This window comes from Ochotona princeps, chromosome 4, assembly GCF_030435755.1.
Source record: "Ochotona princeps isolate mOchPri1 chromosome 4, mOchPri1.hap1, whole genome shotgun sequence".
Taxonomy (NCBI): Eukaryota; Metazoa; Chordata; class Mammalia; order Lagomorpha; family Ochotonidae; genus Ochotona; species Ochotona princeps.
The window spans coordinates 52,438,980-52,453,502 of NC_080835.1; the positions used below are offsets into that span (position 1 = coordinate 52,438,980).

General features: G+C 59.1%; 1 protein-coding gene across 5 annotated transcripts in view; it reads right to left on the minus strand.

Moving 5' to 3' along the window:
- PDE2A (phosphodiesterase 2A) overlaps nucleotides 1–14,523 on the minus strand; it is a 77,519-nt gene that overhangs the window by 41,361 nt on the left and 21,635 nt on the right. For 2 of the 5 annotated variants that reach the window (XM_058663544.1, XM_058663540.1), the window contains exons 2-3: nucleotides 11,209–11,281; nucleotides 1,588–1,649 (exon numbers count right to left, since the gene is read on the minus strand). In XM_058663544.1, the coding sequence (XP_058519527.1) occupies nucleotides 1,588–1,649; nucleotides 11,209–11,227 (81 nt within the window). In that variant the 5' untranslated portion in view covers nucleotides 11,228–11,281. Of the gene's footprint in view, nucleotides 1–1,587; nucleotides 1,650–11,208; nucleotides 11,363–12,846; nucleotides 12,966–14,523 lie in introns of those variants that run through there. The other 3 variants (XM_058663542.1, XM_058663543.1, XM_004590048.2) reach the window with 3 other exon arrangements.

The window sequence follows — 14,523 nt, forward strand, 5'->3', positions numbered from 1 at the left end:
GGGAGCCTGGAGCTCCTTCCCTGGGGCTCAGCCCCTGCTGCCCAGGCGAGTGTCAGCTCTCAAAGCCCCCTCCCCTAGCAGCTTCCTGGGTAGATGACACATCCAATCTCTCCTGGCGGGTGGCCTGCCGGTTCCCAGGCACACCATCTGTCCCAGCTCTGGGGGGAGCCCCCGCCCATGGGGAATGCCATGGCAATCAATACATTAATCATGGCCTTCTAGGCCCTGCCTCCCTTCCTCTCCACATGCCAGCTCCCGGCTGCAGGGAGAGAAGCACGCTTGCGGGTTCTGGGCCTCCCTCCCCCAGCTCGCATGTGCTGAGCCCTTTGGGCACCAGACCCAGTGTGGGCACCTCTGTCCCATTTCATCTTAGGAGGGAGAAAGGGGACTTAGGTATAAGACAAAGCCAGGCTCCACCCTCAGCTCTGCCCTGATCCACTTGCTGGGTGACCCTCTGGGCCTCAGTGGCCACCCCCCACCAATGTACAAAGGGAATAAAAGGGTAACAGCCATGCCTTACAGGAGGCTAAAAGAACTGAGCAGGGGCGTGGGGCTGCAGCTTGTGCACAGGGTAGGGTTGCCATGGAGGGTTCCTCCTCTTCCTCACAACACAGCCAGCCACAGAATTGCACTGCTGGCTGCTTCCACCAATCCATGCACACACACACACAGACATGCACCCCTGTGCCAATCTGCAACATTCACAACCCAATCTCTTTTCTGTATCCCAAAGCCACTCCCAACAAGTAAAGACCCTTACGAGGTGTCCCAGAGGGAGGAGCAGGTGCTGGGAATGGCCCGTGGCATTTAAGGACATGCTCAACGGGGCCCTCCCTGTATTGTTGGAATCCACCGTAGGGCAGTGGAAGGTTTGGGAATGAAAAAGGTAGGGCCAGACATCAGTATGGAGTCACATGGTGGGACAAAAAGGGTATTGGTGGCATAGCATAGTGGGTGCCAGCAAAGCAGAAGTTCCCCTCACATCTGTCCACAGTGAGGGCTGGAGAGCTCAGAGGAGGGAGTGTGAGCAAGCTAGGTCAGGTGGTGCTGGCAGATAGCTGGGTGGGAAGGATTGCCCAGAGGAGAAGGGGAGGCTAGAATCCAGAAGAGTTTAGGAAGCTGGAGGGAAAGGGGAGCCAGAGAGAACAATTTCAGGAGAACAGGTGAAGGGGGCACTGTGGCTGGGCCAGGGCTGCAGGGGTGAGGGCAGTGGAGAGGGATATATGGAAAACTGTCCAGCAACAAAGTGGCAGGTTTAGCCATGTGAGGAGGAGGATAGGGACTGGGGAAAGCTGGCAGGCAATGAGGGGCCCAGGGCTCTGGCAGGAGGCAGGGATGGAGAAGGGAGACTGGCAGACAGGGCCTCAGGGAGGAGCTGACATGGCCCAGGTGAGGTGGGTGGAGGAATGATGAGGGGGCAATGTGAAGGTCAAGTGTTTCTGAGGTGAAGGGGAAGATGGTCTGGGAGGGGGGGACAGTTTGAAGATGGCCCAGAGGCATAAGCAGGGGCTAGGAGCAGGGCTGGGATGCAGCTCCAGCCTCCCCAACCCCCAGGGCTGGCCACACCTCCCTCCACTGAGCTCTCACCTCCAGTCCACTGGCTCTACTTCCTGGGGACTCTGGCTCCTGTGCAAGGGGGTCCAGGCCAGCTGCAGAGACAAGAAAGCCAGGGGCTGAGGCCTGCTGGGCCTCTCCCCTGATCCCCAGCCTGCCCTCCAAATGGGAGGCCTCCTTTTCCTCCTCCAGGAACCTTGTCTAGTTGCACCCGCCTTCCCACCAGCCCCTTTGGCTGGTTGTAGACTTAGCACAAAGCTGGGTTCTTTCTGCCCGGGACTCAGAGCTGAAACAAGAGGGTCCCAGCCTCTTCTGAGGAACCCCACCCACCCTTTTGCTTCCCTCCAGGGAACTCCACCACCCCGCTCCAAGCCTACAGTTTCTCTGGCTATAGCAGGGGCCCTGTAGCATCCAGCTCACATGTGGTCACTGAACTTCCACACTGGGTGGGCCTTTGCTCACAGACCTCCAGTGGGGATCCTAGACCAGTCAGAGTTGCCAAGAGTCCCTGGTATGTGGGCCCACCCCGTGTCCCACCAGTAACATTGCCATAGCCTCCCTAACAGTGGCACTGGCAGGGGGCTTGCCATGGCAGCCCTAGCAGTTCCTTGTTTCCTCTAGAGTCCCCTGCCTCCCACCTCCTGAGGCCACTGCCCCTCCCCACCCCCACGGCCAGCATGCCCAGGCATGGGACAGGCAGCGGGATATTCTGAGCCTGGCTCCGTGCCCGTCAGCTGCTGGCCGCCATGCCAGCCTGGCGCGGGCGCAAGGCCTGATTTGATTTGGCAGCTTCAGAAGCGTGTGGTGGGGACGGGGCGGGGGAGGGGTGAGACACCCATCCCTGCTGGGAAATAAACAGCCTCAGGCACCGAGCAGGCACAGGCAGACTCAGAGGGTTAGGAGGGGGATACTTCTGAGGTGCCCACTGTACACCCCCCAGCCCGTTGCCTGGCACTGGCCCTGGACGCCCACAGTGAACTGCTGGAATCTCTGCTCTACTTGGGACGATGACTGCACCTGGCATGGTAGTGGCCAGCTGCCTGGTCCTCCCACAGGTCTCCATATCCTGCGGGGTCTTCCTTCCCCAAGGCATGTCTGTAGCTGGGTCCCACATCAAGTGCAATGATGGGGTCCTCGTGCAGGCCTTGGTGTGGCCATTCTGTAGGGTTGTGGCCTGACAGCAGCCCTGAACAGGAGCAGATCACCCACATGCGTGCCTCTGCCCTTGGGCCCGGTATGTGTTGGCTCAAGCCTGTTCCTTCCCTCTGTGTGATGACCCTACTCACCCGGCTGCATCCGGTGCAGGAAATGAGGGGGAGGGTTGGGATAAGGGCCTGACCCCCAGGGTCCAGCCCTTCTGTCCACACAGCTTGAGATGCCAGTGCCGCCCTGCCGCCCTGCCGCCCTGCCCCATGGGACTGCCTGCTCCAGTGGGATCTCCAGCTCCCTGCAGCTGGTCTTGTACACGCATCAGAGGCACTGTCCAGCTCATCCTATCCCCTGTCAACTTCCAGTTCCCTCCACTGACTCCAAACTGGGTGAAGTGGAGAGAATGAGGACTTCTGAGTAAGCACACCCCAGCCTCAGCCTCCTGCTCCACCTCCCTCCAGGGCCAGAGATGCCCAGCTCACACCCCATAACACAGACTCCCTGGGGGACCATGCCCCTGGGAACCTGGGGCTCCGCAGCCTCCTTAGAGAACTGTTGCTGGGGTCATATGTTCAGAGGAGCAGTCTTGTGCTCAGGGGTTCACAGTGGGTCAAGGCCATGCCCCAAACACCACCAGGCAGGGAGGTCAGTAGGGTGGAGCCTGCCTGGGGGGAAGACGCCATGTCTCATCTGTCACCGCCTCTCCATTGTCCCATCAGCCTCTGGGGACCTCAGAGCTCTCCCCACCCAGCCACAGGAAGCTGAGCCCCTCCTGGAGACACTGGGGGAGGGGCCCCTGTCTCAGCCCTGCTCTTGGGGTCACAGAGGAGGAACTGAGGCTGGCAGATTTCTGTCAGGGAGCAAGGATGAGCCATCTGCAGTGATCCTGGAAGGATCCCTGGAGGGGACATGTCCTAACCCTGTGATTTCACCTTGGACTTGTACTCCTGGAGATGCACTTGCACATCTGTGTGTCCAGCACATGGGCACACACCCCAACATGGAGGCCTGAGCTCCATCAGGTCTGAGTGTCAAATGCAGGATCTGCCCAAGGCAGGGGCAGCCAGGTAGCAGGGACAGCAACAAAGGGAGGGGCCTTGGCCAGAAGAGGCAGGGACAGCAGCTCAGGCTATGGGAGGGCTGAGAACTGGGGAAACCCACGGTGCCTCATGGGGTACTGGCACATGCCCCATAATGACAGAGCTCTCAAACCCACCAATGGGGGTCATGAGATCCTGTGCTCCTGGTGGTGTGGTGTGGACAGCAAGCATGGCCCAGGGCTCCGTGCAGCCTGCTCTGGGCTAGCTTCATCATCTTAAAAAAGCCTTGGACTTGATGGTCTAGCAATCTTTTAAGATTTGGAAACAAACAGAGTCAGAGACAAAGGGGCAGGGGTCTGCTTCCCAGAATAGGGAGAGAGGCCAGGAGCAGGTCAGCAGGTGGAAGAGGAGAGTCCCAGAGAGTCCCAGGGAGACCGGGTGGGGCAGCTGGAGAAGGGCTCCCTACTGAGACCCTGTCCTGGGGCCAAGACAGAAGGTGGCAGACAATAGAGCCTTGTGAACAGAGGACCCAGCAGCTGTCACTACCCCACCTGCTCTCTGGCCTGTAGGAAGAGAAACATGGAAGGTGCCAGAGAGGGGCGCTCACTCCCTAACCTGAACTCCCATCCCACTTCTGTCCACCCACTCATCCACCGCTGCCAGAAGACATGGGCACTGCAAAGTCCTTTTTTCTCTGACTGGAAAGTCCCTGAATTTGGGCAACTGTCCTTGGTTCCCAAGGACCCAACCAGGATGGGCATCCCACATGGCCAAAGCCTTTATCCTAATGCCCAGAGCCCTTCCCAGCCCTGGCCAGGTGCAGCGGCATGAGCAGATCTTAGGAGGCATGGAGACTCGACACAGGCAGCCACAGGCAGGCTGGCCTCACCCCAGGCTGGACTGGGAGTTCTGGCCTGGGGCCTCCCTCCCAACCACCCACAGGGGAGGCTAAGGCCCTGGCCTCTGCCCTTGTCTGAGCCCTTTGTACTTAGGGCCAGCACAGGCTGGGGTGTCTGTGTTTCCATGTTGGTGTCCAGGAAGCATTCATGTCCTGTTTTCCCCCTCGGACCAGAGCTGCTGGGGAATGGTGTGTGTGTGTGAGTGTGTGCGTGCGCGTGCATGTAAGCAGGCCATCTCTTCCTCCTCCCCACCCGGCTGTAGGCATTTCTGCCCCAGACCCGGGCTGGAAGGACAGGGTATACCCCCACTCTGCCATGGTCTGCGGTGGCTGAGGAGCAGAGGCAGGGACTGGAGGAAATGGCCCCCTGGCAGACTTCAGCAGGGGGTGCACAAGCAGGAACTGAGCTCTGAGGGTCTCCACTCCCCTCACCCTCAGCCTGCCTGGCCAGCCCCTCCCAGCTCCCTCTCAGGGGGGGCCCAAGTTCTCTGTCTCCATTGCGTCTTGTTAGGTTTTTATTAACTGAACACTGACATTAACAAGGCAGGTGCTTGCAGCTCTTCCCAGCAGCCCCATTTAGAATCATTGAATCATCAGATCATCAAATCCTAGAATCCTGGATTCACAGAATGTCTGCACCTTCCGTTCCCGGGGCCTCAGCAGCTTAAAGTCACAGAATGTCAGAATCACAGCCACACCCCCCACACAGCCTCAGGGAGGAGGGTGCTGAGAGGCCCCCGCCCCCACCCCATGAGAACCCTGAGGGACAGGCCCCAGCTCTCCAGCTGCAGTTCACGGGTTCCAGGGAGACGCTGACCCTCAACTTCCTCCTTTGACCCCACAGACAACACAGCCCTGGAAAAATGGTCTTGGGCAAGATGGCGGGAAACGGAGCAATACCCCAGCATGGGAAGTGCAGAGCAGACCTCAGCCAAGGAGGAAGGGTGCCGCAAACCACACCACCTATGACTTCTGAAATGCAGGGGTTCTGTCCCAGGGTTGTAGCTTCTCCTTGTTGCTCTCGCTTTTGGTCTTCCACCCCCATTGCCTGCCTTCCCACCAGCCCCCTAAAGGGGTAACTATGAAATTGGGGATAGGCGGTGAACAGGCCAACTCACTGCCGGTGGAGGGGTGGCAGAGAAAGTAAAACACCTGCCCCCTTAAGCCAACAAGCTTCCCAGAGCTGGGACCCTGGCAACTCCTCTCTGGAGCACAGGGCTGGGAGGTCCCCGAGCCCCAGGGGGCAGCCGCACCAGAGGCAGCCGGCTCCAAAGCACCACAGGGAGCAGCTGAGGCTACAATTTACATCAGAAGGATCACGTATGTTTAGCATTTTCATAAACTTCCATCTCCTCTCGCTTGGCAAAGCACTCAGCCATTTTTGGATCTGCAGTTTGAATCAGGCTCACATTTCACCGACTGTTTGAATTTTGGGTGTCTGAACACCGTCTGTCCAGCGCAGATGGACTTCTCCCGGTTCCAGGTAAAGCAGCAGCCTGAGGCATCATCCTGCTCCCCTACTCTCCCCTAAAGGAGACCCAGGGTCCTGGGTGGGCCTGGCCACCACTGCCACCCAGGGTCCTAGCTCTTGCAGCCCTCAGCCTGCACAGCATCCACCCACACAGCCTGGGCAGCAGCAGCCTCTCACCCTGGCCCCTCACCTCAACAGGCCCCCTTCTTCACCACTGCCAGTACTCTTTAGTCAGTTCCTCATCTGTGACTAGGCACCCAGCAGCACGTGGTTCAGCAAGTTCCTGGCACTTCCACCCCTCTCCAGGCCCATTTACTGGAGCCCTGACATTTGGAAGGCACAATGCAGGAACCACAGGCTTTTGTCTCTCCATCCAGAACTTTCTCCTGGCTCATCCTGGAAGCTCTCCCACCTGCCCTTGCCTTTCACTTTGAGCTCAGTAGGAGGGAAGCAGGGGGATGTCCCAGCACAGCCCCTGAGATTATCACTGCCCTCATAAGGAACTGTGTGCTGTGGCCCTCCCCACCCCAGACCTGCCACAGGTGTCTCAGCCACAGGAGAGCTGGAGAGGAACTTTAAAATTTCTACCATCCTCGGGCCCAGCGGCGTGGCCTAGCGGCTAAAGTCCTCGCCTTGAAAGCCCCGGGATCCCATATGGGAGCCGGTTCTGATCCCGGCAGCTCCACTTCCCATCCAGCTCCCTGCTTGTGGCCTGGGAAAGCAGTCGAGGACGGCCCAATGCATTGGGACCCTGCACCCGCGTGGGAGACCCAGAAGAGGTTCCTGGTTCCCGGCTTCGGATCAGCATGCACCGGCCCGTTGCGGCTCACTTGGGGAGTGAATCATCGGACGGAAGATCTTCCTCTCTGTCTCTCCTCCTCTCTGTATATCTGACTTTGTAATAAAAATAAATCTTTAAAAAAAAAATTTCTACCATCCTCCTTGCTGGGCACACAGTAGGTGTTCACGGATGTCCACTGATGAAGTCGTGGCCATACACAGCATGCAGCTTGGACAGACAGAGCAGGGGTGCTCAGAGCAAGCGAGAATCCCTAGGCTGGGCTGGGGAACAGCAGAAGAGCTCCCTGGAAGAGGCACCTGAGTGCTCCTCCACATCAATACCAGGGCAGCAGCTGGGAACAAGCTGCTCAAAGTGCCCTCAGACTCCAAGAGGAAATCACCAGTGTGAGACGGAGCCTGCAGTGAGGGAGACTCGGTGCCCACCAGGTCCAGGGCAGAAGCAGCGGAGGGTCTGGCAGTGCATTCAAGAATGGCTTTCTGGAGAAGGGTGGCTGATTTGGAGCTAGGACAGAGATTAGACTCAGATTGCAGAAAGTGGGGAGGACAAGAAAGATCCATCCTTTCTCGTGCTTTGTTACCCCCAACACGCACAAGATCAAGCTCAAGGAAGCGGAATGGACACAAAGTGCAAGAAGGCTGCAAAGGCAGGGGCACAGGCGTGTGCATGACATGAGTGGGACACCATGACCAGGGCGGGTGTGAAGGGCTGGGGCTGGAAGGGAGCAGGTCCCCAGCTGTGGCCGGGAAACGTTTCCTGCCTCTTTGCCAGGGGGGTCATTAATAATCATTTCCCCGCAGCAGGCAGCACAGAGAGGCCGGCCAGGGAGCAGCATGGCGCTGGGGCCAGAGCCCAGCCTCGCAGCCAGGAAAGCAGGATTCTGGCACCAGCTCTGGCAATGCACCGCAAGCCCCAGTCCCCTGACCTCTCAATCTCTCTCTCTCTCTCTCTCTTCCTAGGAATGCTGGTGAGAGGAAGGGCTGAGGAGGACATCCAGTTGCCCTGGACAGCCGTTAGTGTCTCCAAAAATGAATGCAACATCTGGGCTCTGCCATGCCCAGGTCAGAACCCAAGGGGTGGAGCAAAGGGTACCCGGGCCTGCGTTCTCACAGGAGCCAGAGGGCACACATGCACAGCCCCCTGGAACCAGACGCACCTTGGCATGGAAACACTCAGCAGGGAGGGAGGGAGGGACCTCACTGGGGGCTGGTAATGTGGCTGCATGCAGAAACTGGGCTCCACCAGATTGATCCAGCCACCACTCTGACCCCAGCACTTCCAACCTGCCCAGCGCACACAGCAAATGCTTCGATAAAGGCTTTCAGACAGTTGCATGGGTTCATCTGTTGAATGGAACATTTGTGAAAAGGTGATGGAGACAGCAGCAATGATGAGGAGGAAAAAAAAAAAAAAGAGTCTGGTGGACACAGGTGATGGGAAAACTTGAAAAGGCTGGAGACCCCAGGTAGCCTTCAAAGGCAGGCCTTAGTGCAGAGGAGGGGCTGGGGTGGGTGGGAGATGGAAGCAAGATCTTTTAGCCATTGAGGCAAGAACATTTGCCAGCCCAGGCTGGCTTTCCTGCCCACCACAGACCCCACACCAGAGCCAGCTCAGCCCAACCCACAAACTGCAGACTGCATCCTGGAAGGGGCTTCAGGCCCTCGTCCCTGCATGATCTGCCAGCCTGAAGGAGGTCAGGGATACTCCACTCTCCAACATGTGTGGACACATTGCCTCATGGGGTGTTCCTGTCACTTCCTCTGGAGGGAATGGCCTGGATCTTCCTCCTGGCCAGGGTTTACCTCCACCAGACCAGGAGATGCCCCAAAGTGTGACCAGTCTCCCCCCCCAGATAAGGGTCTCTGTGAGGACAGGGTCTATTCCCCCATCAGACATGGGGTCAACATACGTACGCAGAGGCAGACAGAGGTCTTCCTGGCCGTCTCCCAGCACGGAGAGGACAGGGGAACACCAAGAAGTGATGGCTGGCGGCTCAGCAACCCTGATGCAACAGGAGTCAGGAAGGGCCCTGAGGCGCCATGGGATCAACAAACAAATTTGCCCTACCCAAGCTTGGCCCACATTGCTCTTGTAGCAGGCAATGGTTACAGCACCAGAGAGCCCCAGGTCCAGGCCTGAGTCAGGACCCGGCTTTCCATGGAGCACCGTGAGGGGTGGTCAGTACAGTGTTTATGCTGACGCATACACTCTCTCCCACCCCTCCAAAGCCGCCCCACACAGGAGGGAGAAGGGCAAAGAGGAAAAGAACAAAGGGTCCCAGCCTGCCGCCAGCCTACCCAGCGCCTGCTCAGCAGGAAACCAACACAAAGGCTTTGGTCCAGGAGAACAGGATGGAGGGCAAAGGGTAGGGACAGTGGGGGGGCGGCACATGAGGGCATCTCGAGGGACCTCCCTGGGAGGGAAGCAGGCACAGGGCAGCCCTCCCACACATTCCCCCTGCATGTACATCACCCCCAAACCCGGACAGACACCTACCACACTGCTCACCCACCAGACACTACAGGTCCTGCCCTGCTCCTCCAGCCACACGCCTCAGGCATGCACTCCCCACCCTGCCAGAACGTTCTACAGCCCTCACACACACACAAACAGCTCATGGGCATCAGTGATCACACAGTCCACACTCACACACATCCACACTCACACCCAGTCTTCCACCCTGCAATGACTCCAGATGTGGGCATCCAATTACAGTCAACACACATGCCAGCCAGATCTAGACATATATGTGGACCTACCCCACATGGGTCATGTTTATACATAGTGACTCAGGTTTGTGGGTGCACAGATAATCCTGCCTTATACACACACACACACAGACTGGGTCAACAGGCTCCTTGCCTCATCCTGTCCAGAGTGACACAAACACCTACCACATAGACACATGACACTCCAACACCAACACAGTCCCTGAGCCACTCCCCAAGCAAACCCAGGAGCTGTCATGCTGACTTCAAGCCACTCCAGACCCTAACTCCTGCTGTTCAGACAGCCTATGAGCCCTCCAACTGCCCTCAGGGCTGGCGTGGGGTTGGGGGGGGTCCTTCCTGGCTGCACACAGCAATCAGTAACACACACACACACACACACACCCCTCAAAAACATTCCTCATGTAAGCTGGCTCCCACTCAGCCCCCAGTGACATCCATCCCCCAACACACACATGTCGTCACATCCCCAGTCAGCACTGTACACCCACAGCATTGCCTCCTTAGCCAAGCGGCACACAGTGCTACAGCTCGCCATCTCCACATTCACCATGCTCTCCTGTGGTACGCCACATGTGACCACATCCAACACAGACACATCTCTCACACACACACAACAGCACAGCACTCACAGACAAGGGAAACCATGGGCTCAGCCAGCCCTGGACACTCACTCCTGCCCTCCCACCTGACAGGAGACTGACCCCACAGTGCACGCTCCTCTCCCCAGCCACCCCAGACATGACCACAACAGTGGGCAGGTGGGGGATTGATAAGTTATCAAGCCCTATGCCCCCACTACGAGCTCTGAGCTACCCCTCTTCATCTCTAGACAGGCAGATCCACGAGGAAGGGAGGGGGACCAAGAGACCCCAGAAAAGAGAAAGAGAAAGACCTAGAGACATGGGAAAGGGAAGCAGGTGGGGCTGGAGAGGTGGGGGGACAAACCAGAGGGAGAGAGCGAGTGGGCTCAAGGAGTGCAGCAGGCACCCCAAGATGGATGCTGAACCCCTAACTCCCAGGGAGCAGCCCCGGCCACAGGCCCCAGGAAAAGACGTTAGTGGGTTGAGGCAAAAGGCAGTAGGAGATCCCTGAGGGAGGAGGGGGCGGGGTGGGGACCTGGGGCTCCAGGTTCAGTGTTAAGATCTGCATGGTGGCCTGGAAACCTGGGTGGTGGAGACGCAGGGGCACTGGGGTGAGGTCCCAGCTGTCAGGCTGGGACCTAAACATCAAGGTGGTCTCTGGTGGGTATGACTGGAGCCCCAGATGCCACCATGTTGTTCAAAGACTTGGGTAGGGGTCTTCCACTCATCCAGGGGCAGCATGTTCCAGGCCCGACCCCAAGGGGTTCAAGGTCTGTGATGGCAAATGGAGCGTGGGCTGGAGGAGGGCTTTGGGCAGGGGCTGCAGTCCCATCCAGGAGTTGGGCTGGGAACAGGGGACGCGGCAGGACCAGCTGGGCCATGAGGCCGGGGACGACAAGCCAGGGCTCAGCCTCAGCCTCGGGGGTGGCAGGACACACCGTTCTCATCGCTCCCGGCTTGGGGGTGGGGGGGACGCCCTCCTACCTGCAGGCTGTCGGTGCATGGCTGCGGCGGCGGTGGCAGATCGTCCGGCTTGAGGAAGACCTGCTGGCCCCGCCTGAGGAATTGGACAACAGCGATGAGGATGTGGTGCAGCACCAGGACCATGCTCGCCGCAGCCCGCCCGTCCCGCCCGCCCGCCCGCCGGCCCGGCCGCTGCGCTGGCTCGGTCAGCGTGTCCGCGACCGCCTGGCTGGGTCTGCTCGAGGGTCCGCCCCAGCCCCGCCCCAGCCCGCCCCCGGCCCGCCCCGGCCCCGCCTACCTCCTGCAACCGTGGACAGCACCCCGGCCGGTGAGAAGGCGGGACCCCACAAGCCTCCCCTATCTGCGCTTCCCGGGACCCCCGACCGGCCGCGGAGCCGCGCGCAGCGCCGTTCGCTCCCTCCCTGCAGTCCAGGGGTCTCCTCTGAGAGCATCCCACCTGTCTGAGCGCATCAACTCCTGCACCACCACTTTGAGCCCTGGGGCAGGGGCCAGGGGGACCCCCCCAGACTAGCACGAGCGGACAGGCGGGCGGGGGGCAGGGGGATGTGGGACAGTGGAGTGGGGGAGAGGGAGGAGGAAGAAGGAACCGGACGGGGCCGTGGCACACTGCGGGAGCCCGGGCTCGCTGCTTTTCCTCCAAGTAGAAGGTGGGAGAAGTCGGGGAGAATTTTAGAGGTCACTCAGCGACGGGCAGGCCCTGAGTGCTAGCAGATCTGCAAGGGAGACACGTGCACACTGAGACCCACGAGCGCACGCGGGCAGGCGCACAGCTCCGGAGTAGGGCTGGGGGCAGGCAGGTCTGCGTGGGCATCCCAGGAGGTGGGAGAGGGGCAAGCCCTGGTCACGCAGCCCGCAGCTCCACGCGGGACCCGCGCGCTGGGAGAGCGTTTGTCCGCAGAGCGGCCTCTGCACTCAGGCGCCTGCGGCAGTCGCGACGCTCCTGCGCCCCCTGCTGTCTCATCGCGGCGGCGCAGCCTGGCCTCAGGCAGGGTGTAGACAGGTCACACACTCAACTCTCCGACTGGTTTTTCTAGCCACCACTTGACCTGACAGCAGCCCACGGGAAAATGCAACCCGGGGCACTCTGGGCCTTTGACAACTTCTTCCTGCAGCTACTTGGTCTGATCCCTTCCCTATTAGCCCCATTTCCTTCATGGAACTACAGGAAGGCCAAGCCCTGAGCAACCCTCGCTGCTGCCTTCTGTCCCCCTCAGTCTTCCCCACTGTGCTGCACCCCCACCCCCATCTCTAGGAGGGTGACTCAGTGAGCACCCAGCCCCCCAGTTTCCCCAGCCGACTGGGTGATTCATCAGGGCCCTCTCTCCCTGGGGAGCGATTTCCTCCCCGTTGAGTCACTGGGTCCAGTCCTGGACACAGTCCAAGCACCTGGCATGCAGACTTGGTTGGCAGAGTCCTGCTTGCCCAGCCGCGCAGGAGGCGGCCTTGCATGCCAGGATTCTCCCACCTTGCTTCTTCCCCAGCTCCAATGCCTTCTGTGGCTCCCTTCTGCCCACACATGATGAACCCTTCACCCTCCACCCTTAACCCTGCATTGTGGATCCTGCTCTGCATTCCTCACTTGCCATAATCCTGGACTTTCTAATTCTTTGTTCAGATCAATGGCTGCCTCAGTCTCACCTCCAGGCCTCTATCCAGGCCCCCCTGCAAGGGCCACCCCTTTTAGCCTGCTCATTCTTCAGAGGCCAGCCACAGACCCACCTAGTCCTCTGGGTCTCTTGCATGTGTCCTTCCTGGGGATCATGCCTGAGGACTAGAGGAGAGGTGTGAGGCTGTGACCTGGACCATGCACTCTGCCGTATCTTCAGAGTAGAGACATGTACACTACTGAGGGGCTGGAGCTACAGCGATTGCCACCGGGTGTAGCCCCACAGAGGACCTCTCTTCTCTTTTGGGAGGCTGAGCTTTCTCCTCTATCAAAGGGGATAGCCAACATGAGGGTGACAGCAAGATCCAAGTCTGAGTTCTGTGCCTGGGGCTCCGAAGTCTTGGTACATCTTAAGCAGAAAGCAGGGGCTTCAGCTCCAGATTCCGGACAGCCCAGGAGGAACACAAGAGCCCGGGGAGCGTCGTTACAGCTTCTTGCCAGGCTGCCAATTCTGGGGGCAAGGCCGTCGTGGAGCAGCGTTCACCTCACACTGCTCCATTGGTCCTCCCACTGTGCTTGCACCTCCTCTAGGGCAGCTCAATGGCTGGGCCCCCTCATGCATGCTCTCTTGTCTCTCACTAGGGATGCTCATGTTTTCAGATTCAAGCAATTCTCAGAGGGCAAGGTCCTAGCTCTGTCACAGACCTTCTGTGTGACTCTGGGTGAGACCCTGGTCCCCCTGTGCCTCAGTTTCCCAATCTGTGAAATATCATGGCCAGATTTCCCAGTATGCACATTTTTTCCCTTTACAGCCCCCGTACACAAGCATTGCTTCCTGTAACCCCTGAGATGTCCCACCCAGCCCCCCCACCAAGAGGCAGACTGTTCTTCTCCAGGTGCCCAGCAGTGGCATGACCCTTGCCCACACTCTAACTCTTCCTCGCCCTGTGATCTCGGGCCAGCCGGCTGCCTCATCTTAGAATCATCTGAAACCATTTAAAACTTGCCATGCCCCAGCCTCCATCTCAGAGAGGCCAGCCCATCCCCATGGCTCCAACTTGGCCGTGGCTGTCCAAACCTGAGATTCCACATGGTTTGTCCCCAGCTAAGCTTACTACCATCTCACAGATAAGGAAAACTGAGGCATGATGAGGCTATGCACATTCCAGCCAAGCTGCCTGGCTCCCCTCCATGCCTATGGGCAGGGAAGTGCAGCATTCCCCGAGCTCTCCTGTCCCCAGCCACGCAGGCCCTTGAGGGTCTTACCCACTGCACCCCTCAACCCAATCCGTCACTGTCACCAGGAAGTCAGGCAGCTGTGCTGCGCTGTGCCTGAGCCAGCTCCTCCAGTTGCCTCTCCCATGTCCTGTCTTGGAGCCCGCCTGGCGCAGCTGCCTTAGACCAGGTATTTTGGGAAAAGGTGAGTCAGCCAGGCCAGAGTTCTAGGCCAGCTTACCCTTAGGCCCTGTCCAGGAACTGGTCTCATCTTGTCCGTCAGGACACCTCCCATTAGCTGGCCCCATAACCTTTCTTAGCCAGTCACCTGGAGCGCCCAGCGGCATCTGGGGGCCTGGCTTTAGCCCTGTGTTATACAAAAAGCCATGAAAGCCCAGAGAGCAGTAGACACTTGCCCAAGATGACACAGCTGGCCAGTGGGTCCCGGGCCCATGGACTCCAACTCCAGTGCTCTTGTCACCAAGGGGGAGCGG